The 27,040-nt window shown below is 48.6% G+C and overlaps 1 protein-coding gene across 2 annotated transcripts in view; it reads left to right on the top strand.

Annotated features, from left to right (window-relative positions):
- The window catches only part of PCDH19 (protocadherin 19), a 62,177-nt gene that overhangs the window by 7,513 nt on the left and 27,624 nt on the right, over positions 1 to 27,040 (top strand). The window contains exons 3-4 of one of the 2 annotated variants that reach the window (XM_009904289.2): positions 23,035 to 23,093; positions 26,114 to 26,283. In XM_009904289.2, coding sequence (XP_009902591.2) covers positions 23,035 to 23,093; positions 26,114 to 26,283 — 229 coding nt within the window. Of the gene's footprint in view, positions 1 to 23,034; positions 23,094 to 26,110; positions 26,284 to 27,040 lie in introns of both variants that reach the window. The other variant, XM_054169408.1, reaches the window with a different exon arrangement.

The following is a 27,040-nucleotide window of genomic DNA, read 5'->3' as shown; positions in this document are numbered from 1 at the left end:
TTTGTGGAGTACCAGTTGGGGATAATGGTGCCCAGTTATGTGAGGGATGCCTACCAAGGCTGTGGATGATCACTGCTGTTGGGATGCTGGAGGCACAAGGAATTTCTACCTTGCTGGAGCAGTGTGCTTTAGAGAGGGGTCTTGAGCATATTTCTGGCTGACTCCCTGCTACAGGCGCCGAGCAGTAGAACATGCTGCCAGCAACAGGCAAAATTCAGTTGTAAAATCCATGACATGTTGGCTTTACCCAGACAGCAGGAGGTCTGCAGTGCTGGGGAGGAGGGAAGCACCATCAAGAACTTCATAGCTCAGCTGTTAAAGTTGCCAGGCAGGTGTGGGCAGAAGGCAGTGCTGGCCTTGTTCCTCCTTGACACAGCAGTTAGCCATGTGTGTGATCTCCAAAGATGTCCACTGACTTGTGGACCTTGTGTGAGGGAGCTGGGATCCTTGTTGCTTCCCCCTGTGGTTCCAGCATGCTGCATTTCCCCATCACTCATGCAGATGGGACATACTGAAGAGCTGGTGCCTTGCCTGGAGAAATAAATTTGTCTCTTGTAATGTATGCCATGGAGTGTCAGCTTAAAAAGTGCCCTCCAGCAGGCCCACAAGCACCCAGGAGAGCACCACTTGCTGAGGGACCAGCAGTTCTTCTCAGGGAGAGTAGCATGTCTGCTCACTCCCTGTGGATGTTTTTGGACAAAAGGGCAGGGCCAGGGCATGGTGAGGAGAAATCCCAACTGGAAGCTGCTTGGAAGTTTGGTTTAGGATGGGAACTCTTATGTTTTTTGGCAGAAAGTCCCAATGTTATGCTTCCAGCTGTTGCATGGGAAGTTATCTTCCTGGTGGTGTGGGTTCTACTGGCTTGTAAAAATCCAGGTGAGCACTGAGGGTGAGGAGGTTCAGTGATGCCTAGAGTGACAGCCTTGTCCTGGAACACAAGTGACATGGAAATTCCATGCAAGATGCTTCCATAGAGCAGTATCACAGCCTCGTACTCGCCACTGCCTGTTGCTGGCCTGGCAGGCGTTGTGGCGTGGCGTGTGAAGTGTGCTATTGGTGCACCTCCACGTGACAGCGACTCGATAAACACAATTCCTGCCCAGAGCTTCGCGAGCCAAGCCATTCCCCGCAGTGCATCCAGCGGGACTTGTCTGGGCTGCTTTGAATCGCCTCCAGTGCCGAGACAGCCGGCGTTTCCCCCGGGAGCCTTTATGAGGTGTCAGCATCGGGGAGGTACTGCTGCTGCTCCACCTCCGAGTGACTTTTGCTGATGGGAAGGCAGAGCATCAGTTGATAAAAGCTCCAAAGCAGAGGTAAACGCGTGGCTGGCGGTGTCACTTAGCATACGATGGCTGTGGCTGGAGTAAGCGATTGCAGACGTGTGCTGTTGTAGCAGCAGTGAGTTTTGCAGCATTAGCTGGTCTTTAATGTGAGCCTCGTTTACTTTAACATTCAGGAACCTTGAAAGAAAAGCCCTCAAGGATGGGTTGTTTGTGGAGCTTCAGGAAACATTTCCTCCTGTGCGGCGGTGTCAGGTCTTGGGGCTGGCGGTGCCGTGCTGCTGGTAATCAGGTTTGTCGGTGCTCCCCACCTTTCCCTGCATATCCAGAAAGGTTTAAACAGTGACATCTGGAGGGGCTGCAACTGCATTCTGAGAATACAAAAAGAAGTTTTGAGACAACCCTTGAAAAGCTGTTCCCTTTGGGTAGGGGCTGAGCTCAACTTGTGCCAGGGCATGGCTGCCAAGTGAGCAAAGGGAGGTGGTGAGGAACATCCCTGGAGTTCTGGTCCTGCTGGGTTCAGTGATCCCTTGGGTGTTGGAGTATCAGTTGGACGCCCCGGCCTGTGGCACTTCAGCATCCTTGCAGCTGCAGGCAGTGATGGCAAGAAGTGTTTGTGAGCAGCTCTGGTGATTGTAGCTGATGGTGGGAGGCTTGGCCCCCCCTTAGTGTTTTGACTTATTTTGCAGGAGGGAGAATGGGACATATTGGAGCCGCAAGGGCATTGCCAGTCAGAGGCTCTGCTGCTGCTGCTCAGTGCATTTTTGTTAATTTTTTTTCCTTCCTGCTAAGCTGGAGGAGAAGTCAGCTTTGAAATCAAATAGTGCTTGTTGTCAGGTTTTGCATGTATATTGCTGGAAGTTATACCAGGAAATTAAAAATCAAAATTAATGGGAGCCATTAGGCAGCCTTCTTGATCAAAATGCACGTTGCACTGGGGTGATGTGGAAGCTGGTCTGAATGCCCAGCCTTTGCTGAGCCCCGGGACACGACTTGCATGTAGAGCAGCCACCCTTGGGTAGCACTTAACATGCCTGGATTTTGACTTCGTGCTATTAAAAGGAAACAGTGTGCATGGAATGGCTGCATTTATGTTTCAGAGCCAGTTCTGGGTCCAAACTCTACGCCACCTTGGGAAGCACTGTGTGCTGCCCCAGAATGGGGAACATCTTCCAGGGCACAGTGGTTTGCTCAGCCCCTCGGTCTTGCTGGGGGATGCAGTGGTCTCTGGCAGAATCCAGCAAAGGAGAAGATGAGGAGATGTGAAATGAGAGTGGGCAAGCCTTATTTGAGAGGTTGGACATCCAAAGGTGGAATTATCATGGAGGTTCTGGTCTCAGACTCCCTGGGGGTCTAGGATGGCTTGGTCATGGCAGCAGCAGGGAAGGGAAGAAGCAGCACTGCTGTTGCAGTATCAGCAGGGTGTGGATCTGGCATGGTCTCACTCTGGTGCTGCTGTAGTAGGTACCCTGGAGAAGGTGAAGGTGGAGCAGCCACTGAGTCCTCTGGAGACCTGTATGCCCAGCAGCTCCCAGAGCCAAGTCCAGCCTCAGCACCAGGGAGGTTGTGACCATGGTGATCTGCTGTATCCTGAGCTGGTGGCCACCATCAGTAAGATGGGGAATTACTGGTTTTAGTGATAATCCTGGTCTAATCCCTCAACCTTGATACAGTCCCACGTAATCCTCACTCACACTGATTTTGCTTGGGCTCCTTGTGGCTGCAGGGATTATTTGAGCGAGCAACAGTTGCAGGATAAGGCCCTGTTGGTTTCAGATAGGCTTTTTCACTACCTGGAAAGCGTTCTCCTCCCTGTAGGAAATGGTTTTCTGAGCACAATAGAGCAATTTTCGTTTCAGGCGGCACCGGCAGTTTTTTGCTCTGGCTATCTGGCGGTGTTAACTAAAGCACATTTCTGCAACACACAAAGATTTTTGTTTTGTAAGGAATGAAATCAGCGTGGCTGTTCCTCTTTCTCTGTCATTTCTCTACTTGTCAATTCTTTCTTCCCCTCCAGCTTATCCTCCTCTTCTCCACTAGCCTTAAAAAGCCCCCAAAGTGTCTGCTATAATCACATTTTGTGTGTTACAACCAGAATGAATGTACTCACTTTAATATGCTGGGTTTGGGGAAATCAGTTTCTGTCTGGTGTAACAGACAATTTGTTATAAACCGTGCCATTTAGAAGTGAAGGGCCTGGCTTTGCTGTAACGCTGGGGAAACGTCACGATACATAATTGGAAGGGATTTGGCTTGCTTCTGAGTAAATGCTGTATATAGAGCAGGGGAAAAAAAAAAAAAAAAAAGGGAAAAAAAGAGATAATTTCCAAACCCAGAGAAAGTTTGCGGCGCTGAGACATGCCAGGCTGTTGAAATAAGGCTTATTTTCAGCAGTGCTAATAATTAAAGCATTATCAGTGATGATGTTTGACTAGTGAAAGGCTGACTTCGCAGTGAGTGTTGCCAGTCTTGTTTTCTCCTTGGGAGGTCACTGTAACTCAGCACTTTTTTCGTGCCTGTGATGTGCACCGTGATGGGTGAGAACAGGTCACAGCTCTGCGGTTCCCAGCCTCCGCATCCCTGTCTGGGATCTCACAGCACCTTCTGGCAACCAGATCCCGTGGGGTGGGAACCCCAAACCACCCTGGATGCTCTTCTGACTCACTACAAATGTGCCTTGAAATCACAAGTCCCAGCAAATCCCTCGACTTAACTACTCCCAAAGTGTTTTGTGTATCGCTGAGCGTTCCCTGACCTCTGCCAGTGTTGGAGGCCAGCATTATGGAAATCAGCAGCTTTTTATTCCATCCCGAGGTCAGCCCAGCCAAATTATACATCTCCTAATGCAATCGCACCCAGAGCTCTGTTTGGAAGTGTTCATTTGAATACCTTGCAGCACAGATAAACCCGTCAGCTCCCTTTCCTTTTTATCCATGTCTTCCATTCCCATTTATCCACATCTCTCACTGCTGGCCACACTCTCTGTGCTGTGTCTGAGGCAACCTTTAGTTCAATGCACTTTGGCTTCTCATTAAATCATTTAGATTGGAAAAGTCATTTAAGATCATCAAGTTCAGCTGTAAACAAGCACTGGTAAACCTGCCACTAAAGCATGGATGGTCTGCAACCCCATCCCAGAGTCTCTTTGGGTTTTCCAAGGATTTTCCAGCCCACAGTGGGGTCCTGGCTGGGTGGAACAGGCTGCCCAAGGAGTTGGTGGAATTACCATCCCTGGAGGTGTTCAAAAAACATGTAGAGATGGCACTTCAGGACGTGGTTTAGCAGGCATGCAGGTGTTGGGTTGCTGGCTGGACTAGCTAATCTCAGAAGCCTTTTCCAACCTTAATGATTCTGAAGGGGGTTTGCTGCAAGGATCCATGGCTGGGGTGTGGTGGCAGTAGCAAGCTGTATTTGACAATAAAAACTCATATTTGATAGCAAGACCTGGAGTGCTCCACACAGATATGATTATATCTTTATATATTGCATACTTTATATTGTATCATCTATATTACCTGCTATATACCATACACTTTATGATACACATGGTATATTTATAAGCATCTAAAAAGTGTGTCTAGAATTGTTACATATTGTACCTGTGTAAGTATGTAATAAGTCATCTATCCGTATCTAGATCTCATTTGTTTCTGTACTACTGGTTTGGATTTTATGGTTCACTTTTATTGAAGGGAGAGAGATTAGTTTTCTTGTAAGTAAATTGGAGTTTCTGATCATAGAATCATAGAAACATAGAACGGTAGGGTCCTCTGGAGATGCATGTTTCTGGTGCATGTTGAGTCTGTCACAAAAAAAACAATAAAAAAGGCTGCTGCAGCTGTGTTTACATGGCAGATAAGAACTTTCCCTTAAATTAGGAAAGATATCTAGCAAGCTTTTTTTAAAGACTACTTTAGAAGGGTGATCTTAACTTGCTCTGTATGGCCTATCTTACAGTAGTTTCTGAATGGACTATTCCTCTTGTACTGAGTGATTTGAGCTCCGTGGGTTCTCCCTGTCATTTACTTTGCATAAAGCACATGCTGCATGCAAAAGTGTCCTTAAGGCCAAGCCCAGGTAGCCTTTGAATAACCCCATCTGCACCTGCTTGGCTTCGTGGCAGAGACATATTTTCCAGCTGCCATCTCCCGAAGTCCCTCTTGAGGGCTTTGAGCCAGAGAAGCTCCTCAGCCAGGTGCCCTCCCAGGTCCTTGGGCTCTGCCCTCTCTGAGGGTGCCCTGCTTGGCTTTTTCTCAATTCCCATCAGCCAGCAAAGGCACAGCCCTGCTTGCCCTTCATCCCCTGCCCAATTCCATCCACAGACCGTCTCCAGCCCTGCACCTTTCCTCTTCTCACACCCCTCAGATAGTGGCTCCTGTTCTCATGAGGGAACTCGGATGGGGGGACCCTCAGCTCTGCCCACTCCCTTTTCCTTGCTAGGCTGCATGCAGGGCTGGGCATGGCCTTGCTTCAATAAATGATTAGATATTGTTCCCAGTAGAGGCTATAGTTGAGTTCCAATCATTTTCTGTTAATTAAAATACAGGACGGTCTTATTTGTAGCATAAATAGTTGTAATCTGTGTACTTATAAGTGTAATTATAATTTAAATTAGAGTGTGCTCTGAATTGTTGATGGATGGGGTGCTCTGCAGGGAGGGCTGCTGCATGGGTTGTATCCTGCAGTCCCCTGAGGTCCTGGTCTCCACTCTCCCCATAGCCCAGGGCTCAGCAGTGGGGCACTGAGGCTGTTGATGGCTCCCAATTTCACTGTTACAGTTGAGGCAGAGCTTGCCCATGGCACCCATTAGGGGGATTGCTGGAAAAGAGACTACAGCATTATTGCTTCAGTGTCTCCCTCTAGTTTCTAGTCTAAACTTGGAGTGAGGTAATGGCTTATGTCAGCTGGAGAAGTGATTAATACTCAGCCTTGAAGTGACACCCTGTTCAACATGGAATTATGTTGAGTTCTTGTTACGTCTGAGCGCAGCAACTGCCAATGCTGCAGCAGACAGATGTGCATTGCAGGCATTGCACTTCCTACACCCTTTGCAGGCTACCCCAGCTGCTCCTCCTCCTTGCACCCACTACATCAGGTAGGGTCCACAATAAATTGTGTAGCTCCCTGTGCATCAGAACTGTGTCGATGAGGTCCTCATCTCGATGCCCTGTTGGCCACCCGAGATCTGGCTATGAATCCTTCATGGTTCTCGTGGGGATCTGGAGCTTGTCGGATTATACTGTCTTTTGTAATGGCAGGTGTATGCCACAGGGCAGGTTTTAAAATTCCCGTGTTGGTGGATTGCATTAACCCATCCTAAGTCAGGTATGTAAAATTCCATTAAGCGAAAACCCTCTGGCATTTTCTCACCCGTGCCGGATCTCTGCAGGCTATGCTAATGCAGTGCGTTTGCTCATCTATTAGGAGGATGATGGCTTTAAAATAATAACATTTATCTTTGGCAGCGGACCTACAGTAGTGCACGCTGAGTACAATTTTGTGAAAGGCTCTGCAGATGTTGCCTCATTCAATCTGGGTCAAAAAGAGTGCTTAGAATCATAAAAGGTTAGAAAGAGATCAAATAATTCGGCGGTTTTATTGCTGAATAATGTACTTGGAAAATATCATTCACCATTATTAGACTAAGTGAGTACAGAAAACACAGGACTCAATAGTCATTTCTCAGTATTGGCTGGTTTTACTGTTTTTATAATGTAGCTAAATTCCCTGTTATTGATTGTAGGATTGATTATCGATCTGCAAATCTAAATGGATGTGCTGGGGGAGCACACGGGAGTCTGACCATTAAGGACTTGGGCTTCTGCACCTCCCTGCAGCACCTGGCAGTAGGCAACACATTTGCAAGGCAGATGGCTGCTCCTTTTGGGGACCTGTCAGGGTTTTGGGAATTGTATTCACAAAGAAAGATGAAAAAACCCAAGAAAACACCCATTTTGTGTGTGTTCTTTTCCATGCCCACAAGCTTATGTAAACTTGGTCACATAAACCCATCTGGGCTGGGATGCCGGCAGCGGGATGGGGGCTTGTTGCCCACGCTTGCATCTCCTGTCACCTGCTCCCTCCTGGACTTTTCATATTCAGATTCACATCTGGATGCTCTGGCAGGGACCCAGCTTCAGTGACATTTAGTAATCAAATCCACACGGCTGTTGGCTTAGAAGCAGCATCCCAACCTGTCTGCCTGCTGAAATGCTTTTCCAGACGTTTGCAAGTGGTTCCTCTGCTCTCTTGTTTGGCCCCTGCTGTGGCTGTGTCCCCTGTCCGGGGCAAGCACTGTGCCTGGGCTGAGATAGTTCCCTGCGCATCAGTTAATTGCAGGGGTTGGGTTAGTGAGAGACCAAAGCCATGGTCCCACACAGGCTCTGCACCCTGTGGTGAGCCCATGGACGAGAGCTGACAGTATCACTGTGGGAGCCATGGGCTCCTGCTGGGCTGGGGCTTGCTCAGCCACACGATGGATTCCTTTGTTCTGGGAAAAATAAAGAGGAATTTTGGAATATGTTCATCTCTTGTTCTCTGCAAGTTGTTGTCAGCATTAATATGCCATTAACACATGCTCATTAGGAGAAGAATGGTTATACCCTGCAGAATATGGGGGAAACCTTCATTAGGCACTAACATATTGAACCGAGCTGCAAACTTCATTTGGGAAAACTCGGGAAGGTTCTGCTCAGCATCAGGTTTCCCTAATTTCTCCTCATTGGTCTGGTAAAGGCACCTTGTCTCCTAGCACCTGCTTTCGGCCTGGGCTGTGAGTGATGTGCAGGTGAGCGCTGAGCTCAAGCCCCGGCGCTGAAATCCTTCTTGGGACCTCAAATCCATCTTCCCCAGATGGAAGATGTCCTCCTCGGAGCTTGTTCTGGCAGGCAGAGAGCCCCGTGTCCCCCCTCCAAGGGCTGTGCTGGCTCTTCAGATTAACGAGAGCTGGGAGAAGCTCTGGGAACAGATTTGTTGAGAAAGGAGGTGTCATTTCTAAACCCTTGCTTTTCACATTGTAATGACGTTTGAAGCGTTCATCTGGCCTTGCTGCCTCCAGTCTGAAGCCATAACCTGCCATGTGTGACAGGGCAATTGCTCGCCCCGGTAATGATTACAGCGGAGCCTGGCGTCGCTCCCTTGTTTGCTCGGCGCGTGGCAGCTCGAGGCATGTGCACGGTGCTCTCTTAAAGTCAACCAATAAGAATAATTGCAAGTTCAGGTGGGGGTGAGAGAGGAGAGTGCTGCAGCAGACAAATATTTGCAGATTAAGACCCTGTTTGCATGCAGATGCCTCTTGTGATAAGTAGCAAGGGATGGGCAATAAGGACCATATGTGGTATTTAATCAGAATTTATTCTAAATGGGGTAATTTCATAGATTTCCATGGAGCTGACAGCTGCCCTCTCTATTAAATGGGAGCCTGCTGCCTCTGTCCCTGCCCTGCTGCCCTGTCTGCCCCAGGGTTTTGCAGGATTTTGCAGAGTTGTCGTTGGGACATTGCGGTTCTGTCCTCCCTCACCTCTGCATAGATGCTGTCAGGGGGAACCCCACAGATGACTTTTCCCATACAAACAAAGGAAAAATGGCACTTGACAAAGCCTGGATTTCCCATTGTGATGATGCATGAAACCATAGCCAGGTCAGGAGCTCAGCAAGGTGCTGGTGGAGGTGGCTCTTTCTTCTCCAGCATTGATTCTGGGCTGGGTGATGCCTGCTCAGCCTCACCCATGGGATCTGCTGGAGCTCAGCTGGTTGTACGGAGACCCATGCTGCAGGTTGGAGGCTTTCTTTCTGCAGAGATGGAGACAGAGAAGGCTGGAGCTGCCCACCCCTGGCTCACGTGCTTTGGTGACCTGGTTCTCTTTTCATTGTTGGTCCTGGAGCCTAATGATGAGAAATTCCACCAAAACCAGCAGTGACCCTTGATTATTTGTCTCTGAGAAGGTGGAAAATGAGGCAGTGATGTGGGATACCAACATGTGACATGTCAGGCTTGGAAGCTTTCTCATGCCTGCCAGTGCTGCCTTCAACTCCAGTATCATCTCCTAGCTTGTGGTGGCTGGTGGGCTGACTGGATGGACAGATGGAAAGATGAATGGACGGACAGATGGATGGATGGACTGATGGCTGGATACCATGGCTGTTGAGGAGGCAGGTTGGTGGCCATCCCAGCCTCACCTGACTTCTTCTTGGTTATTTCTCCTCAGATGCTAATGGCTCTCCCTCTCAGGCTGCCCTGCTGTCTGCAGGCAGAGCAGCCACAGCTCCATCTAATCATATCTCGCCACGTTGCAGAGGTGGCTGCGTCGGTTTGCTGGGTGCTGTGTGACTCATGTAATCACCGTGCAAAATGCATCATTCATAAACTGTTTAGCACGACCTTTTGTACAGAGGCACTAATTATTATTATCACAGAAGCCCAGTAAACTAGACTAGTAATTATCAGGGATTTATTTGAATGGACAGCTAAGCTATTCTTGGCAAGTTAGTCAAAGCAGTTGTCATGACAGCCACACAAATGTGTCTTATGAATTGGGTTAATTAGGGTAATTAATAACTGTTGTTTTGCCCTTTTTAACAAGGTATTGCCTAGACAGTATCAAAAAATAGCAATTGTACCTAACAGAAATAGTCTTCTTCTAGCAGCAACCTGCAAATCACAGAATCAAAGTAGTAAATCCTGTTGGGTTGTTGTTTCACAAAGAAATGTGTCATCCTTCTCCCTGCGCAAGAGCAGGGAGTGAAAGGCTCTCTTGTAATTCTTCTGCTGAGCTTCCCCTGCTGGGCACTGTTACCCAGGACTGGTCATCTACTACTATTCTAATATACTAATATTCTTACTTAGTCATTCTTATTATTCTTATTCTCTTCTTTTTCTTATTCTCGTTCTCACTCTCATTCTTATTCTTTCTTACTTTTATTCATTTTCTTTCATATTAACATTATTATTATTATTAATTTTAATGCCTTCCTGTTCTGACTTGTGGTGGCAGATTGGTCCTTGCACATAGCAAGGGCAGCCCCACGCTGCTCTTCTTGGTTGGAGCAGGCTTTGCTGTTTTACTAGTGCATCATCACCATCCTCACCAGGATGGCTGGTGCCAGGCTGCTGAGTCCTTGCTCAGCCAAGTGTCTGCTTCCCTCACAGAAGGGTTTTGCTGACTCAGTGCTTTTGGTTTTGTTGTGGTTGTTGTTGATCTTGACTAAGGCTCTTTTTTAATTCTTCTGCTGAGCTTCCCCTGCTGGGCACTGTTATCCAGGACTAGTCATCGGTATTATTAATATTCTTATTTAGTCATTCTCATTCTCATTCTTTCTTACTTTTATTAATTTTCTTTATTATTTATTCTTATTCTTATTCTTATTCTTATTATTATTATTATTATTATTATTATTATTATTAATTTTAATGCCTTCCTGTTCTGACTTGTGGTGGCAGATTGGTTCTTGCACATAGCAAGGGCAGCCCCATGCTGCTCTTCTTGGTTGGAGCAGGCTTTGCTGTTTTACTTGTGCATCATCACCATCCTCACCAGGATGGCTGGTGCCAGGCTGCTGAGTCCTTGCTCAGCCAAGCGTCTGCTTCCCTCACAGAAGGGTTTTGCTGACTCAGTGCTTTTGGTTTTGTTGTGGTTGTTGTTGATCTTGACTAAGGCTCTTTTTTAATTCTTCTGCTGAGCTTCCCCTGCTGGGCACTGTTATCCAGGACTAGTCATCAGTATTATTAATATTCTTATTTAGTCATTCTCATTCTCATTCTTTCTTACTTTTATTAATTTTCATTTTCATTATTATTATTATTATTATTATTATTATTATTATTATTATTATTATTATTATTATTATTATTATTATTATTAATTTTAGTGCCTTCCTGTTCTGACTTGTGGTGGCAGATTGGTTCTTGCACATAGCAAGGGCAGCCCCACGCTGCTCTCCTTGGTTGGAGCAGGCTTTGCTGTTTTACTGGTGCATCATCACCATCCTCACCAGGATGGCTGGTGCCAGGCTGCTGAGTCCTTGCTCAGCCAAGTGTCTGCTTCCCTCACAGAAGGGTTTTGCTGACTCAGTGCTTTTGGTTTTGTTGTGGTTGTTGTTGATCTTGACTAATGGTGGTAGCTAAAGCTCTTGATAACCAGGTAACACCTAAGAGTCTCAGAAGGGAAAAAACTTGTAGTCCCCATCCCAGGGAGTACCCTGGGCTGCCTTGTAGGGAATTACAGCCTGCAGCAGTGCTGCTTTCTGTCCCATGTTGGTGGACTGGCTGCTTGCTAACACAGAGCACCGTCTCCCTGGGGACTGCAAGACTTGGTGCTGATGAGTAGAGCTGGCCCAAGATTACAGATGTAACTGAGGAATATTACGTAAGTTTTGTAGAAAAGTGACCTGAATAGATGAGTGAAGGCTCTGGCTGGTTCTCCAGCTGCACTGAGCCCTGTCTATTTATATCACCTCTGGGCTTTCGGAGCCCTCTTTTAACTAAAGCTTTTTTGATAGCACATAAGAATTTTTTTATCAAGGAAAGAATAAGAAATAAAAAATGAAGAAGGAGGGAAAAAAAAAAACCACCAAACAACCAAAAACCCACCACCCCAAGTCTAAAGAAAAACACCTCTATGGAGAAGGTAGGGTTTTAATGAAGAAATATTTTATACCATTCTTCTACAACCTTAGGGCTAATAGCCTGGAACTGGTACTTTGGCTCTTTAAAAAGCCCAACAAGACAAGCCAATTACGGCCTCTGAAACATTTTTATTTTTAGTTCCTTGTAATAGCAATTCATCCTCGGCTATGGTACATTAACTGGGAGGAACAAGAAGTAGTAAGGTTTTGGCATCTTTGTAATAACCAAGGGGCTGTGTTTACCAGGCTGTTAACAGTGCAGGTGGCTGTTAGGCAGGGGAGGGGGCAGCGTGAGGACAGAGAGGGGCACCCACTTAGTGCCAGAGCAGATCTCCTGAGTGCTTGAATATCGTTTATTTCCCTGCAGTTTATTCTCAGAGAACGTAAGCTCTTCCTGGGCTAAATTCCTCACTTCCCTAAGCTGGCAGCATGGCTCAGAGGAGGGGGTTGAGCTCTTCTCCCAGGCAACCAGCACCAGAACAAGAGGACACAGTCTCAAGCTGCATTAGGGGAAGTTTAGGCTCAAGGTGAGGAGAAAGTTCTTCACTGAGAGAGTAATTAGCCATTGGAATGTGCTGCCCAGGGAGGTGGTGGAGTCACCATCCCTGGAGGAGTTCAAGAGGGGATTGGATGTGGCACTTGGTGCCATGGTTTAGGCATGAGGTCTGTGGTGACAGGTTGGACTTGATGATCTTTGATTCTGTGATTCTGTGAAAGGGCTTTTCAAGATGTCACACAGAATGGTGGGAGTTCTTCACAGAAAGAGTGATTGCCTATTGGAATGGGCTGCCCAGGGAGGTGGTGGGGTCAGTGTCCCTAGAGGTATTTAAGAGGAGGCTGGATGAGGCACTTAGTGCCATGGTCTAGTTGATTAGATAGGGTTGGGTGGTTGGTTGGACTTGCTGATCTTGGAGGTCTCTTCCAACCTGGTTGATTCTGTGGTTCTGTGAGTTAAAGGCATCTCTGAAGATGATGCTGTCCAACCCCCCTGCTGGAACAGGATCTTCCAGAATAAATTACACTTGAATGTGTCCAGGTGGGTTTGGAATGCCTCCAAAGATGGAGACTCCACAAGCTCTCTGGGTAGCCTTGTCCAGTACTCTGGCACCCTCAAAGTGAAGAAGTTTTTCCTTATGTTTACGTGGACCTTCCTGTGTTCCACTTTGTGCCCATTGTCCTTTGTCCTGTCACTGGACACCACCCTTTGGATATTGATGAGCATTATTGAGATCCCCTCTTAGTCTCCTCTTCTCCAGCCCCAGGTCTCTCACTGTCTCCTTGAAAGGCAGATGTTCCAGTCCCCTCAGCATCTTAGTGTCTCTCTGCTGGACTCCCTCCAGTAGTTTGTCTCTTTCTTAAACTAGGGAGCCCAGAAGTGGATTCAGTATTCTAGATGAGGTCTCACCAGGGCAGAGTAGAGGGGTGGAAGAGCCTCCCTTGATCCCCAAGGATGAGTGTGGCACAGCAGGTTTTGAGGGGAGCTGTGCCAGGCTGAACTGAGCTGAGCCAAGCCAGGTTTTGCAACCCAGTCCCCACCTAGATGCTGCATGTCATGCCATGGCCACTGAGGATAGTGATAGCAGAAGGGAGGAAGGGTCAGTCCTGCCTAGGTTTGCAGTCAGTCTGATGGCTGCAGGGTAGTTTCATGGGCTGGAGACCTGCATCTTCCTGTGCAAGTATGGAAAAAAAATACAACAGGGGAAAATTTGTTTTGGTAAACAGTTTTGTTGTGAGCAATCTCCCTTCCAGGCTTGGAGTGGAAGCTGGCAGAAGCTGTCCTGGTTGCCAGCCTTGCCCTGCAGTCACAGATGAACAATGTAAATGATGACAGGATGGGCACATGGGACAGCACAAGGGGCAGCACACCAGGCAGCATTTTTCTCCCTTTTACTGTCTGCCATTGCTGGGGAGTTTTCATGGAAGCCAGACAGGAGCTCCTTTCAGAGAGCTCCACTCCAGAGCTAGATGTGGATGTGCATGGCCATGTGCCAGGGATACACATGGGACTGAATCAGCCCTCCAGTGAAGCTGTAGGATGCAAATGTCTGTGAGGTGTGTAGGTGATACAGGAAGCCCTTGCTGCTTGCCCAAAAAGCAGAAAAAATGGGGCTGACACTGAGAAATGAGGTAGGGATGAGGTCCCCATGTGTTAGTCTTGCCCTTGTGGCTGCTCTTGTTGCTGCCACCTGCCACGGTGCTGGTCTTGGTACCACTGCCTGATTTCCAACTTGCTAAGCTACAAAGCAGCAAAATAGTGGAGAAATCCTCCAGCTGGCACTGCAAGCCCCCTCTCTATAGCCCTGGTGTGTCTCAGGGGTGGCCCCTTCTCCTCCAGGATACAGAAACAGAGCAAGATGCCTTCATGGTGGCCAGCTGGCCTGGCCCTGTTTCGGCATGCTCATTGTGCCCAGCTGAGCCTAGCTGCCTGCTCTGGTGCCCAGTCCTGTTTTGGCATGCCCATTGTGCCCAGATGAACCTAGCTGCATGTTTTGATGCTCAGCTGTGTTTCGGCAACCCCCCCCATGCCCCCTACACCCTGCCTGCCCTGAGGCTTGTGCCCGCCCAGGCATCCCATCTCTCCGATGTGCCAAGCTGGCAGAAGCATCTCACACCTTTGCTATTTTTAACTCAGCTGCAATGATTTTTGGGTTTTCTTTTTCATTTTTTCTCTCTCTTTTTTTTTTTTTTTTTCCTCCTTCTTTTTTTTTCCTTCAGTGACAAATCTGTGATTTCTCCTGTTCCCTACAAAATGCATCGGTCTGACCTGCTGCTCCAGAAGGTGAATGACAAGGAGTTTTATTTAGCCCTAGCAACGGGAACATTTAAAAAAAGGCTCCTCTCTTATATTTGTTTTCATTCCTAATAGCAGGAGGCAGGGAAAGGACAGTTCTGAAAGGTTTTTTAACAAATCTGTAAGTCATGCCCCATTACCCTGGGGCTGCTGATTAGATCCAGATTGTTTCTCGCATTACTTAGGGAGGGGTGTAGTCCACCCTGGACGCTGCACACATGGATCCATTACACAGCTGAAAGGCCCAGGCATAGGTGATGGGAAAAATCTCTTTTATTAGCTGGCTATTATGGCCCTGCAGGGAATTTTCCTTGGCATATGGAGGCAACACCCCCATGCAGAAGGCTGTGCCCCGGGGGGCTGGTACACTCAGCCTCACGCTTATTGGTGGGCACATGGGAGGGAGCCATCGCCCTCTCTGCTCCAAAATCCCTCCTGGCAGGGGCACTGGGCATCTGCTGGGGCATTGCCAGCCTCCTGGCCGCCCACGATCCAGGGAAGGTGTCTGCATGCCATCCCCTAGAAAGCATGCCCCTGTTTTGGGTCACTGTGTTGCTGTCAGTCGATTTTGGAGGAGCCGGTGCCAAGTGGGTTCCTGCTTTGGCAGTGCTGCTGGAGAGACCCCTGCACCATGGCCACCAAAGCATGTTTGGGTTCTCGGTGCCATCTGAGTGTAAGGCAGGGTTTTTGTTATTGCAGTTTTGCTCTTCATAACCATATTGCAGATTTCTGAGATGCTGACAAATTCAACTGGGTGACACTATTTGTGGCTTTCAGGAGTGTAATTATGGCTTCATTGCGTGTTGCTGCTCTCGGGATTCATTCTGGGTTTCTAATCCTATACCCTTTTTGGAAATCACATCACAGCAGCTCCTTTTCTCTTGCCTCTGATCCATTTTCAGACCAAAAAAAAAAAAAAAAGACAAAGCCTGTATTTATTTGGGGAGGGGACAGGAGTTCAGCGTGGATTAGTGGGCTGGCCCGTGCTGTAATGCAATCTGGTTTGATACTTAGACTCACTCAGATGAAGGAGGTGATGCTAAAGGATGAACTCTGGCAGTGATTTCTCAGCAATCCTTTTTATTTCATCAGGAGAAAATGGAGGCTGGACTCAGTTCCTCCGGTGTTTAATAATGTCCATCAGAACCAAATGCCCTTTATTTAAGCTACAGCAGTAATTAGAGGGTCGGTGGTGTTAAGCAGCCATGGAGTCTGGCTCTGAGGGATGTTCATTGTGCCTCATTAAATTTGGAATTAGTGCTTAAAAGGTCAGAAATAAATATTCTGTTTATATTTCGGGGATAGTAAATCTAAATGGATGCTGTGTTTGCACATCCTTGTCTCTGCTCGTTCCTGCTGAACTGAGCGAGGCACCGCTCCAGTTGGTTTAGGCAGCAAGCAGAGTGTCTGCAAAACAGCCCAACCCCAAACCCAACCCTGGTTTCATTGATCAAGGGCAGGAAAATGATCTGCTGTATTACATCTAATTATAAAACATCAATATCAGATGCTAAATGCACTTACTTTTTCAAAGACACTATGTTGTTAGTTTACAGTTTGCAATCTGCTGTATTAGAGGCTTTAGCTGTGAGCTGGGAGCTGGCTGCACAGGGAGATGCCAGAGGTCAGATCCTTTTAACCTTTATTGAAGTCCTCCTGGTGACTGGTTCTTAAATGCTCATTAATAAGAGCTGAATTGCTTCACATTTTCCTCCTGTCTTTCCTGGGGCTGTTGATACAGCAAAGGTGCATCCCTCTGACTCTCTCCCCTTGTGCTCCAATGGAGCCAGCTGGAGCTGCTGGTGGGGAGTGATGGCCAGCTGAGTCCTTTCCAATGGCTCTGATCCCACGGGGTTCTCTGAGCCACAGCACAGCTTGGCTGTCAGAGGAGAAGGTGGTGGGCCCCTTGGGGTGACTCAGGCAACTCTTGCTCCACCATGTCCATCACCATTTCTGCCTTTCCTCTATGGTGGAAGCACCAGTAGCTATTTGGGTAGAGTTCAGGCAGGTGTTTAACCCAAAGCCTTGGGCTGATTCTGCTCTCAGATCTCAGATAACCACCATGCTGGGAGGTGGTGATGCTGGAGAGTGAGGAAGTCTGCATCTTTCTAAGCTGTGGCAGTGGTGCTCAGGACCCTCACCCACAGCTGCAGACATTGCAGATGCCATCAGCACTGGAGCAGAGGTGGTGGCAGGCACAAGGAAGGAGGATCAGGAGTCCTCAAATGGGTCAGACACCGTGCTGCTCATGCAGGCTGGTCTCCATCCTCCAAACGGTTCTGGCTTCTGAGCAATGCTCCGAGGCAGCAGCATCCTCGTCAGCAGTTGGTAGCACAGGAGCTAATTATGTGGTGTCACACACAACGGGGGAAAATCTCTCCTGACGTTCTTTGTGATCTGCTCCCAGCCTGGAGCTGGCCTCCTGCCTGTGTGTAGAGAAAGCCCAGCCGTGTTGGTGAGTGTGAGAACATCAGGTTGAGCCTGGCTGTTCCTCTCGGGTCTACGGGGCTAGATTTTGGTGCTCGATGGGGTTGGTACCGTGCCTGCTCACAGCAGGGAGGAGTCTCAGACCACTGGTTTATTTCCCATGGGGTAAATATGCAGCTTGATGAATAGTAATGACTTTCCCTCATTGCTGAATGTGTACTTCATTCATGCTTCGAACTTTTCCCTGTTTCCCAAGTGCAGCTGGAGTGATACTATTTCATCTGCATGAATTCTAGATCACCTGCAATATAGGTCAAACCCTAAGAATTAAGTGCTGATGAAGTCTTCTTGGAGGCAGCAACAGTTTTATTGCGCATGCTGGAGCCTGGGATTGAGTGGCCCACAGAGAACAGGACCAGCAACACAGGAGGACCAGAACAAGTAGTTTTACAAGCCTGGCCCTTCCCACAGAGAAGGTCCAGTGGATTTGGGGGAATGATTTGCCATTTCTGTTGTCCTCAGTGATGTCTGCAGCATGAAGAGAAGGTCAGGCACTCGTGGTGCAGACTTGCAACTTGGTGCAGAGAATGAGGAGCTGTTGTGTGTTTCAGGAGGATCTTCTGAAAGCCTGAAGGAGAGATGCACACTGCAGCCTTGGAGAAAGGTCTGCTTCACTTTTTAATAATAAAGGGTGACATGCAAGCTTTATTAACAAAGCACATAGGGGGGAAAAAAGGCTCAAGGGATAACCCTGAAAATGTGGTGCTAAATGTGTCATTTTTATGAAGCTGGTTTTGTGAAGGGTCCCTACATGCTTTGGCAGGAGGTTGCAGCAGGTTTACAATAATTTGTAGAAAGATAGAAATGTTTTCACCCTGAAGTGAGAAGAAGGGCAAGAAAACCTGCCCTGAGATACGGCAGAGTTGTCTTCCAAGGCGGCGGCTGGCAGAGGGATGGATACCTGTCACTTTGTGTTGGGAGAGATGAGTCCAACTTCCAACACCCATGGACTTTGCTGGGGGGCTGATGAGTGAACTAAGGAGCTAAACCCTCCATGAAGAGCCCAGATCCACACACAGCAAGGAAAGCTGGATTTTCACCTCCATGAAGTTTGGTTGGGAAAAGAAAACAACCCACATTTCAAATAGCTGGAATGAGGGAAGAGTGAGAAAGAGCCAGATCCTGAGCATCTGCCCTGAGGAAAGCCAACTGGCAGGGATAGGGCTGCACTGATCTGAGCCTTCTGGCACAACCCAGGACGTGTCCCCACCAACTCTGGGCAGAAACCCCAGCCAGCATCCTCTAGTGCTCCATCAGCCCACAGCAGTGGTCGCGCCTGGAGTTGCTGCAGCCTGCTGACCTTTCCGCTGGCACTTGCATTAATTCCCCTTAAGCTGCCTTTGGGTCCTCTGGGGTTTATCTCTGTTTCTAAGGCAGAGAATGAGCAGTGGCTAGAGCAGCACCCTGTTGCTAACGGACCTTGTGCTAAGGGGGAAGTCAACCTCCCCCAGTGTCCAGGTCAAGAAGAGCTGTGCTGACGTTTGTACATCTTCCTTTTTTTTCACTTAATGGAATTGGCAGTCCTCAACTGAAAGCAACCGCTGGGGGAAAAAAAAGGAAAGTTTAAAATTTCCTTGCTGATTGCTCCATTCTGAGTGTGTCTGTTGTTATATTTATATTTGTGTTGCTAAGGCAGCAGTTAAAAGCATTTTTCAAATTAGGCAGTGGTAAGCTGCATGCCAAGCCAAGGGCTCTCATTTCGATGGCATTGACACCACCATGCCTACGTCTGGGAAGCAAATCCTGAGCCCAGAGGACAGGAGGCTTTCTCTCCTCCACGAGAAGTGAAGGCTGGGACCACAGACTTTGTGCTCGGTGTTACTTGATGCCTTAGCTGTATTGTTTATTCATAGCACAGAGGCTGAGAGTCTGATCCTGAAAGAGCACGAGTATCCTTTATTTGTGTTATGATGAGGAGGAGATAAGAATTGGCAATGCTGTTTGGGAAGTCTTTGCCCTACCTGGCTCTGAACATGGAAAGGAGAGGCTGGGCTGGAGGCTGTGCTGCCCTTTGATTTCCATGGAGCAGTGCTGATCAGTGAGAAAGTGCTGGTTTGTTTGCTTCTGCCAAAATAATGAAGAGGCTGAGGGCTGGCCTCTTGACGATGTGCTTTATGGAGAACACACTTTCATCGGCGCCAGCCAGCCTTACCTTTTCCCTCTTTTTTTTGTGCTTCCACTTTGTTCTTCAGGCCTCATTAAGAGAGGGAGCGGATCCTTTCCCAATTAAAATGTTGACATGCCGGAGATGTTCTCCTTCCCCGTCATTCTGCCTCTGTTTGGAAGTGATTGCACTTTGCAGGATGAACCAGAATTAAATCAAGAGAACTTCTATTGAATAACACAAGCTATAAAGCAGCCCTTCTCCATGAAAAATCTCATTTCTTTTTTATTTTCCTGGTTTGATCCCCTAGCCTGCATGGAGATAACCTTGACTGATGATACCATGGCTGAGGAGAGGTCTTGCAAACTGCTGGGCTGCCTTGTGCACCAGTGGCACCATACTGGTGTGGGCAGGGCAGGCAGCTCTTGCTGAGGGGGCAAACCCCCAGCCCAGGGAAGCACATTTCCCATCCTTGTGGCCCTGTCACTCCTTGTTTTGTCCCAAAGCTGGAAGTAATTAGCATTAGTCAGCTGCTTTCACTGGCGTGGGGAATCATAAGCCTGGGAACGGATGCTGTGACTGACCCCGCGGGAACTCGCTTGCCTGTGTGTGGACTTGCAGGGTTGCGTTCCTGACGTGGTGCGGAGCATCCCAAGCAGGAGGGGACACATGGACCAGGGTGCTGCTCCAGAGCATCCAACATATGGCATGGGGAATTTTTGTGTCAGTGGATGACTTCAGTTGGACTAGGATTTGGTCTTCTTTTTCAGTCATAAATCAGTTGGAAAGCTCCTGCTGATGTTGGTCAGAGGGGAGTTTAGCATGAGGTCTGTATCTGGGCTGTGGCAGATCTGATGGAAGCACATGCAGTTTCCTCAGCCTGCAGTGGGATTTCAGTGAGCTGGTCAGCTGTTCCCTGCAGGATGGCCTTGTGTATGCCCTGAATCCTGGGCCATGGGGTATCAGTGCTCTGAGCATTTTAAAGCTCTGTGATATACCTGTGTATATTGACATTTGTGACATTTACTCTCTAAGTCCTCCCACCCACCTGTTCCTCTCCCAGTTTTTCCAGGACTGAGATGTGTGCACACAGAGATGAAGCTGATGGAGGTAGTGGTGGGTGCAGAGGGTCTCACACTACTGCTGGACAAGGCAGCAGGGCTGGCAAGGGAACAGAGGTGGCTGAGGCTCTGGGCTTGCTGGAGCCGTTCCCAAATCCATCAGCACTGGATAATGGAGGGGGCTCTCTGCTGAGCAGGGATTGCTCTGAAACTGTCTTGGATCCCTCCTGCCCTCCTTCTCTCTGCTATCTTCAGAGCCTGTTTGCAGGGCTAACATCTCCTGTGGAGCTGCAGGGGCCGAGGCGGGGGGGGCGCACTGTAGGGTGACATCCCTCCCTCTGCAATGGCAGTGCCAGGATTGATGGATAAACCCAGGATCAGTCATTTTCTTCAGTGTTTAAAGTCTTGGCCATTGTGTATTTTAAAACTACATGTGTCCGTTTGCTCCTGAGCTCTACCCATCAAAGCCACCCTGCAGGAGCGAGGCTGCAGGAGCTGCAGGGACCAGCAGTTTGTGCAGTAAATCTCCTGCGTGACTCTCCAGCAGTAATTACTGTGTGAAAGTAATAACCGAGCTGTGCTGAGTGCTAGGCCAACTCCCCCGGCTCGCAGCTCCTTGCATGTTTCTCTCTGGGAGGTTCCTGTTTGGTAAATTGGATATTGTGCTGTATTTCAGAAAAGGTCACACTTAACCAACGCTGCCTTTGCTTTATTATCTTGGCAGAGCAGTGTAACCTCTGCCAGGGAACGATTGGATTTCACATTCGGCTCTGCTGCAGCGGCCCCACTGCCTGCATCCTGCCGTTGTGATTATGTTAGCAGCAGACTCTGCTTTCCTTTATTTATTGAGACATTAAAGATGCATGCAGTTATTTTTACCATGTTCATAATTGCCATAAAAACAGGCCATAGTATCCCAGCGTGGCTCTTTGGGAAGGAGAGCAGTTGTGGGTCTGGGGTGAGGTGGAGTGGTGGCAGAGGGAAGGCAGGATGGGGCTGCTGGGGCGGGCGGCTGTCCACACTCCTGTTCTGGGAGGACCTGTTCTGGGAGGACACTGCTTTCAGCCCATGGAAGAAGAGCAGAGCAGAGTCTGCTCCTTCTGCTGCCCAGGATGCCTGGAGTGATAAGGAGCATCCCCCAGACCAGGGGTGATGTTAGTGGGAGCCCAGGTGGGATCCTTGCACATCTTGGGGGACTGTCGGTGAACTGGGGTACCTGACTCCTACAGACGCCTGCATCCTCATGGATCCCTGAAGCCTAGGAAGCATCTTGGCCAGTCCATGCAGATTCCACCATGTCCTATCACATGGCTTCCACTGTGGTTCACCATGCAGCTCCCACCACATCTATCCTACCATGCAACAGCCATGGTAGTCCATTTGCAGCTCCCCCACCATGTCCCACCATGCAGCTCCCATGCATCCCACTGTACAACAACCACTGCATCCCACCCTACAGCCATGTACCACCATGCATCTCCCACTACACGGCATCCAGTACATCTCAGTCCTGAGTGGTGACACCTTGGTCTCTTGCTTAACTTCTGGGTGCTTGTATTGGTTCCTTGCCTGCTGCCAGCACCAGCAATCTGGGGCTATGTAATCTAGGGCTAAAGGACAGTGTTTCAAGTGCAGAGTGAGCCAGTGGGTTTTGATTGCGAATGACAAATCCATTAACTTTTCTCCCCTGCTTTCACTCCCCTTCAACTTTTAAGCATGTCACCCATTGTTTGCTTTTTTATTAATAACAGAGCCCACTGTCTCTGCAAATGAAATGATGTAAAACAAAGAAAAGTGCCTACATTAAATTCTCTGGCAGGGGATTACCTTGCTGGCATTTACATATCTATGCAATAAATATTTTAACATGTTAATTATACACTAATAAGAAAAATACCTTTTGAACTTTCTGTCAAATTGACACACAGAGAGCCAAGTCCATCAGGGAATTAAAAGCAATTAGTTTTGTAACAGAGCATAGACACATTGTTTCCTCTCTGCAAATTGTTCTGTGGTCACCAGACAGCCTTTTTTTTTTTTTTTTCTGGTGAAAGCTGGTGGAAAGACCAACAGGGGCTGAAATTTTTCACACCCTGCCCTTCTCCACTTGCTGGGGTCTGTCCCATGCTGGGATACAGGCTGGGTGATGGGTGGATTGAGAGCAGCAAGGGTGCTGATTGATGAGGTGGTTGACATGAGCCAGCAAATCTGTGCTGGCAGCCCAAAAAGCCAACAGTGTCCTGGGCTGCATCAAAAGAAGCATGGCCAGCAGGTCAAGGCAGTGAATCTGCCCCTCCTCTCTGCTCTTATGGGTGCTCCACCTGGAGTACTGTGTCCAGCTCTGTAGCCCCCAGCACAAGGACATTGAACTGTTGGAGCAGGTGTAGAGGAGGGCCATGAAGATGATCAGAGGGCTGGAGCATCTCCCCCATGGGAACAGTCTAAGGGATTTGGGGCTGTTCAACCTGGAGAGGAGAAGGCTCCAGGGAGACCTTAGAGCAGCCTTCCAGTACCAGAACGGGGCTACAGGAGAGCTGTGAAGGGACTTTTTATAAGGGCATTCTATGATTCTGTGAACCCTCCCATGGGGTTTGCTGTTGGCTTTCTCCTGGCTGTGCACTCCCTGCTGTTTCCAGGTGTGGGGAAATCAGACTTGTAACCATCTCCCTTTTCTTTTCCTCCTTCCAGACTGAAAACTACTCCTTTGATTCCAACTACGTGAACAGCAGAGCTCATTTAATAAAGAGGTACGTAGGCTCTCCTGAAAGTGCTTGGGTTTGCCCAGCCAAGCCCTGATTATTTAATGTTCTTCCTTACTGTGTTACATACCACTTACTTTTTTTTTTTAATATGCAGAATGTTTCAAGAGTAATGATTTGGTTTTAAAAACAGTATTTACTGCCTACCAAGTCCCATTGCCCTTGGTTCCCAATAAAGGCAAGTCTTGTTTTCTTCTCTTTGACTCCCTCGCACCAGGAAGTTACAGAGAGTTTAGGTGGAGTGCTGTTACCCTGACAACTTTCACATTCACAGAGTTTATCCTCTTTGAATGCATAGGAATAACATGATAGACTTGGGTGGTGAGATCTCCCTGCCATGTGAGCTGAGGGGAAAAAAAAGCAAATAATCGTGTTTGGGGGGGGCAGGTAATTGGTTGGGTACATGCTCAGTGGTTTAGATTGAATACCAAGGCAAAACAGCACTTTGTTAGTTTTTTTCTTCCATGGGTAGAAAGGAAATCATCAGTTCAATTGCAGTTACCCCTGGGGAAATGTAACCCTTTAGATACAACACTGTTATCCTCAGATCTTAGCACTGGTGCAGTAAAGACTCAGGGAGGTTAACACAAGGGTCACCTGGCTGAACCCCTCTGGATGTTGTTAACCCAGAGGTGAACATCCCCCTGCGGGGCAGGTGGCCAGGCTTGCCTTGGCATTCCTGGCTGTTTGTGAGGCAGGGAAAGGCACAGACACAGATCAATCAATGCTCATCAGGAGGCTGCCATGGAGGCCTGCAGGAGGTTGCAGGAGGTGGCCAGCAGCACCTTGCTCACCTTCCCTCTTCTCCCCAGGTACTGGCCAAGGTGTGTGGCCAGCAAGTCGGAGCTGTCTGCTCATGCCTGTGCCCAGTGGGTTTGTGCACAGGGTCTCTGCAAAAGCCATCGCGGTAGCAGGGGTGTAATGGAGAGCAGCAGCCGGCCCTGAACTGTTGAGATCTGATCCAAGCAGTAAAAAAATCCAATTATCTGCCTGGCTGAGATCCCATTTGTTTACATCTTAAAAATGTAAGGAGTAAGGGAGCTGCAAGCACATTGTTTAAGCAGCTCGGGTTCAGCTGGCGAAGGGCAGGTGTATTTGCCTACGTGGCTCATGATGTTTAACAATGCTAATGCCACTGCAAGAAAGATGGTTTGCCTGTGCCGTGCTGCTCCTCGCCAGAGAGTCTGCAGGCAGGCTGAAGAAAAAAAACAAAACCCAAATCTATTAATCTTTCCTGGTTCACACCTAAGATAAAGGCAAGCAGCACTCCTGCCTGCCGCAGCGGGGCTTACTCCCAGGCTGTATTGTTTGGGAAATGCTGCTGCTGCTGCCGATTCCCCGAGACCTGCCCATCCTTTAGAGAAGTGTCAGCCACAGAAACGTGTCGTGTGGCTGCTGCATTACAGTCTGGTTCACTGCAGGGAAGATAAATGTGTTGTAACATGGGTTGCCTGCGCATTATGAGCAGCAGCTCCGTGTAGGGCAGCGTTTCCCTGCGCTTTCCACCTTTGTCTTCTATCTTAAGTACAAGGGGTGCTGTGCAGACATCTAAGAGCAAAAAATATTTTCTGTAACATACTCTGGCATCATTTTCATCCTTTGCCTTCATGAAGAGGTTGTAGCTCTTCTATCTTTGGTGAGTGAATCTCCTCAAATGCAGCACTTTAATTAATCTATTTGTACTTTTCCTGTGTTGTCTGCCTGCCTCTCTGGCTCATCTACGCGTGCACAAATGAATTGTAGATTTGTGGCGCTTTCTTAACTTAAAATTCTTTGACGTCGCCTGGAATCAAAGTCAGTGGCTTCAACAGGGACATCTTTATTTAAAAGGTAATGTTTGAAGGTTTACCAATTTATGTGTATTTCAGAGCTCTCCCCCCTCACGTGCTTTTTGCAAAGCATCTGATGGTAGGTGGTCTGCTTGGTTTCCGTGGAGACGCAAAAGGGCTTTTCAAAGTAATGAAAATCTCCAGCTCTTTGGTGCTTTGAAGCCCAGGCCTCGTCTTCCACCAACATTTCACACCACATCAGTCAGTGAGAAAGTTTTAGGGGCATGGGTGCAGGTGGACTCCCCCCCAGGGGATGCAGACTTCCCATTCTGGGCTAGCTAAGGAAGGAAGCATGGAGTGGGTGGCCTTAGGGATACCTTGATGGCTGACACCTGTGGCAGACACATCTCAAGATGTCTTTATGGCTCACTGAAGCTGGTGTCCCAGGACATCACCCCTTCCAGGGCAGTGGGGAGCAGCAGAAGGGTGCAGCCAGAAATTAACTTTTCACTCCCTCCAGCCTAGCAGCAGGGTGCTGTGGAGTGGTGCTCAGCCCTTGGGGAAGTCTGGGAGCAGCTCAGCCCTCAGGTCCCCCTAGCCGTGGCTACACTTTCAGGAGACATCAAGGAGTTCAAGCGGTAGCAGATCTGCTTAAAGCTGTGTGAACCTGAACCCAGAATCGACCAAGTTATTTTTAGACATAAGAATGGCATCATCATCATGATGAAAAGAAAGGAAGACTATTGTTGTCAAACTTGAAGTGATTAGGATTTGTCCTGTAAGCTAAACAATTAGGGTCTAGATGCTGTGTAATTTCAGTATGAGATAAGATAACTTGAGGGAGCCTAGGTATAAAACCAGATCATTTAATAGATATTTTTAAAATTTTCTTTCAAATCCTGCTTCACTCTTGGCTCCCATGATACCCACAGCAGCCTGACCCACAGCCTCTCACCATGCCGTGGGCAGAGCAGCCTGCAAGGAGGTGCAGGCTGGGTGCTGTGTTTTGCAGTGCAGAGGTACCAAGTCGGGGATGCTCCCTCCGTGTCCCCTGCCCCAGCTCTCCATACTGTGGGAGCAGTCCCCTGTTGGGGATGGCAGTGGACCTCCCCATTCCTGTGGGGTGTGAGGCTGAGTGGTGACAGCTGTGCCACCACTGCAGGTTTCACTGCAGTGATATGGGGTGGTGGAGGCCACCTTTTCTATCCAGGTCAGTCATGGATGTCTCTCCCCCAGCAGCTCTACATTCAAGGACTTGGAGGGGAACAGTCTGAAGGACAGCGGCCACGAGGAGAGTGACCAAACGGATAGCGAGCATGATGTGCAGCGGGGCCTCTACTGTGACACGGCCGTCAACGACGTGCTGAACACCAGCGTCCCCTCCATGGGCTCCCAGGGCCCTGAGCAAGGTGAGCCACTGCCATGCACCCTGTGCACCATCCCCTGACCCACACATGCCCCATCTGGTAGATCCAGCACTGCTGTGGTGGGTGCACAGTAAGGATGCTTAGTGCTTGCTGAGGATAACGCTGAACATCCTCAGAGCACTGGGGAGATAGAAATTAATCTTCACGCCACGCCTGTCAGGTAAGCAAGCAGCTGGGATTATCCTCTATTTCACAGGCAGAAAACCCAAAGCTCTGAGCAGCTGCCTGACAGTGAGTGAGCAGCAGAGTTAGGATTAGGGCTGGAATTACCGGTGCTGTGCTGTGGACTGCTGCCTGCCGGTGCTGCTCTCCAGAGCGCAGGCTGTGCTGTTCCTTTCCCGCGCTCCGCTCGCTGCCCGGCTCCGGAGCTTGCGCACAGGCGCCGTCCTGGCAACTTCTCCAGAAGGTCAGCAGAGCGTGTAGGCAATTAGTCAGGCATCCCATGAGGGATGAGCTCAGGCCAGTGGGCGAGGGTTTGTGTTTTCCCCCCAAACAGGCAGCGGGGTTTTAGCTCTTACACATCCTCACGCGCAGGGATGAAGCCCTGCTCTGAAACCAGACTGGTATTTGCTGGAGGAAAGAAGTCAGAGAAATTCAGCTGAGCCCAAGCCGTCATTTGTACTTGGGCATGAATGTTGCTTTTAATGTCTGACGGATGCAAACATCCTATGCAAACATCCTGTCTTTTTCAATTAAGAAGCCTGAATTGCAGCTTGGTGCTCGGGCGCAGGGGAGCCTC

This window comes from Dryobates pubescens, chromosome 18 (assembly GCF_014839835.1).
Source record: "Dryobates pubescens isolate bDryPub1 chromosome 18, bDryPub1.pri, whole genome shotgun sequence".
Lineage (NCBI taxonomy): Eukaryota > Metazoa > Chordata > Aves > Piciformes > Picidae > Dryobates > Dryobates pubescens.
The sequence above is the reverse complement of the archived record's forward strand: the minus strand, read 5'-3'. Positions and strand labels throughout refer to the sequence as shown.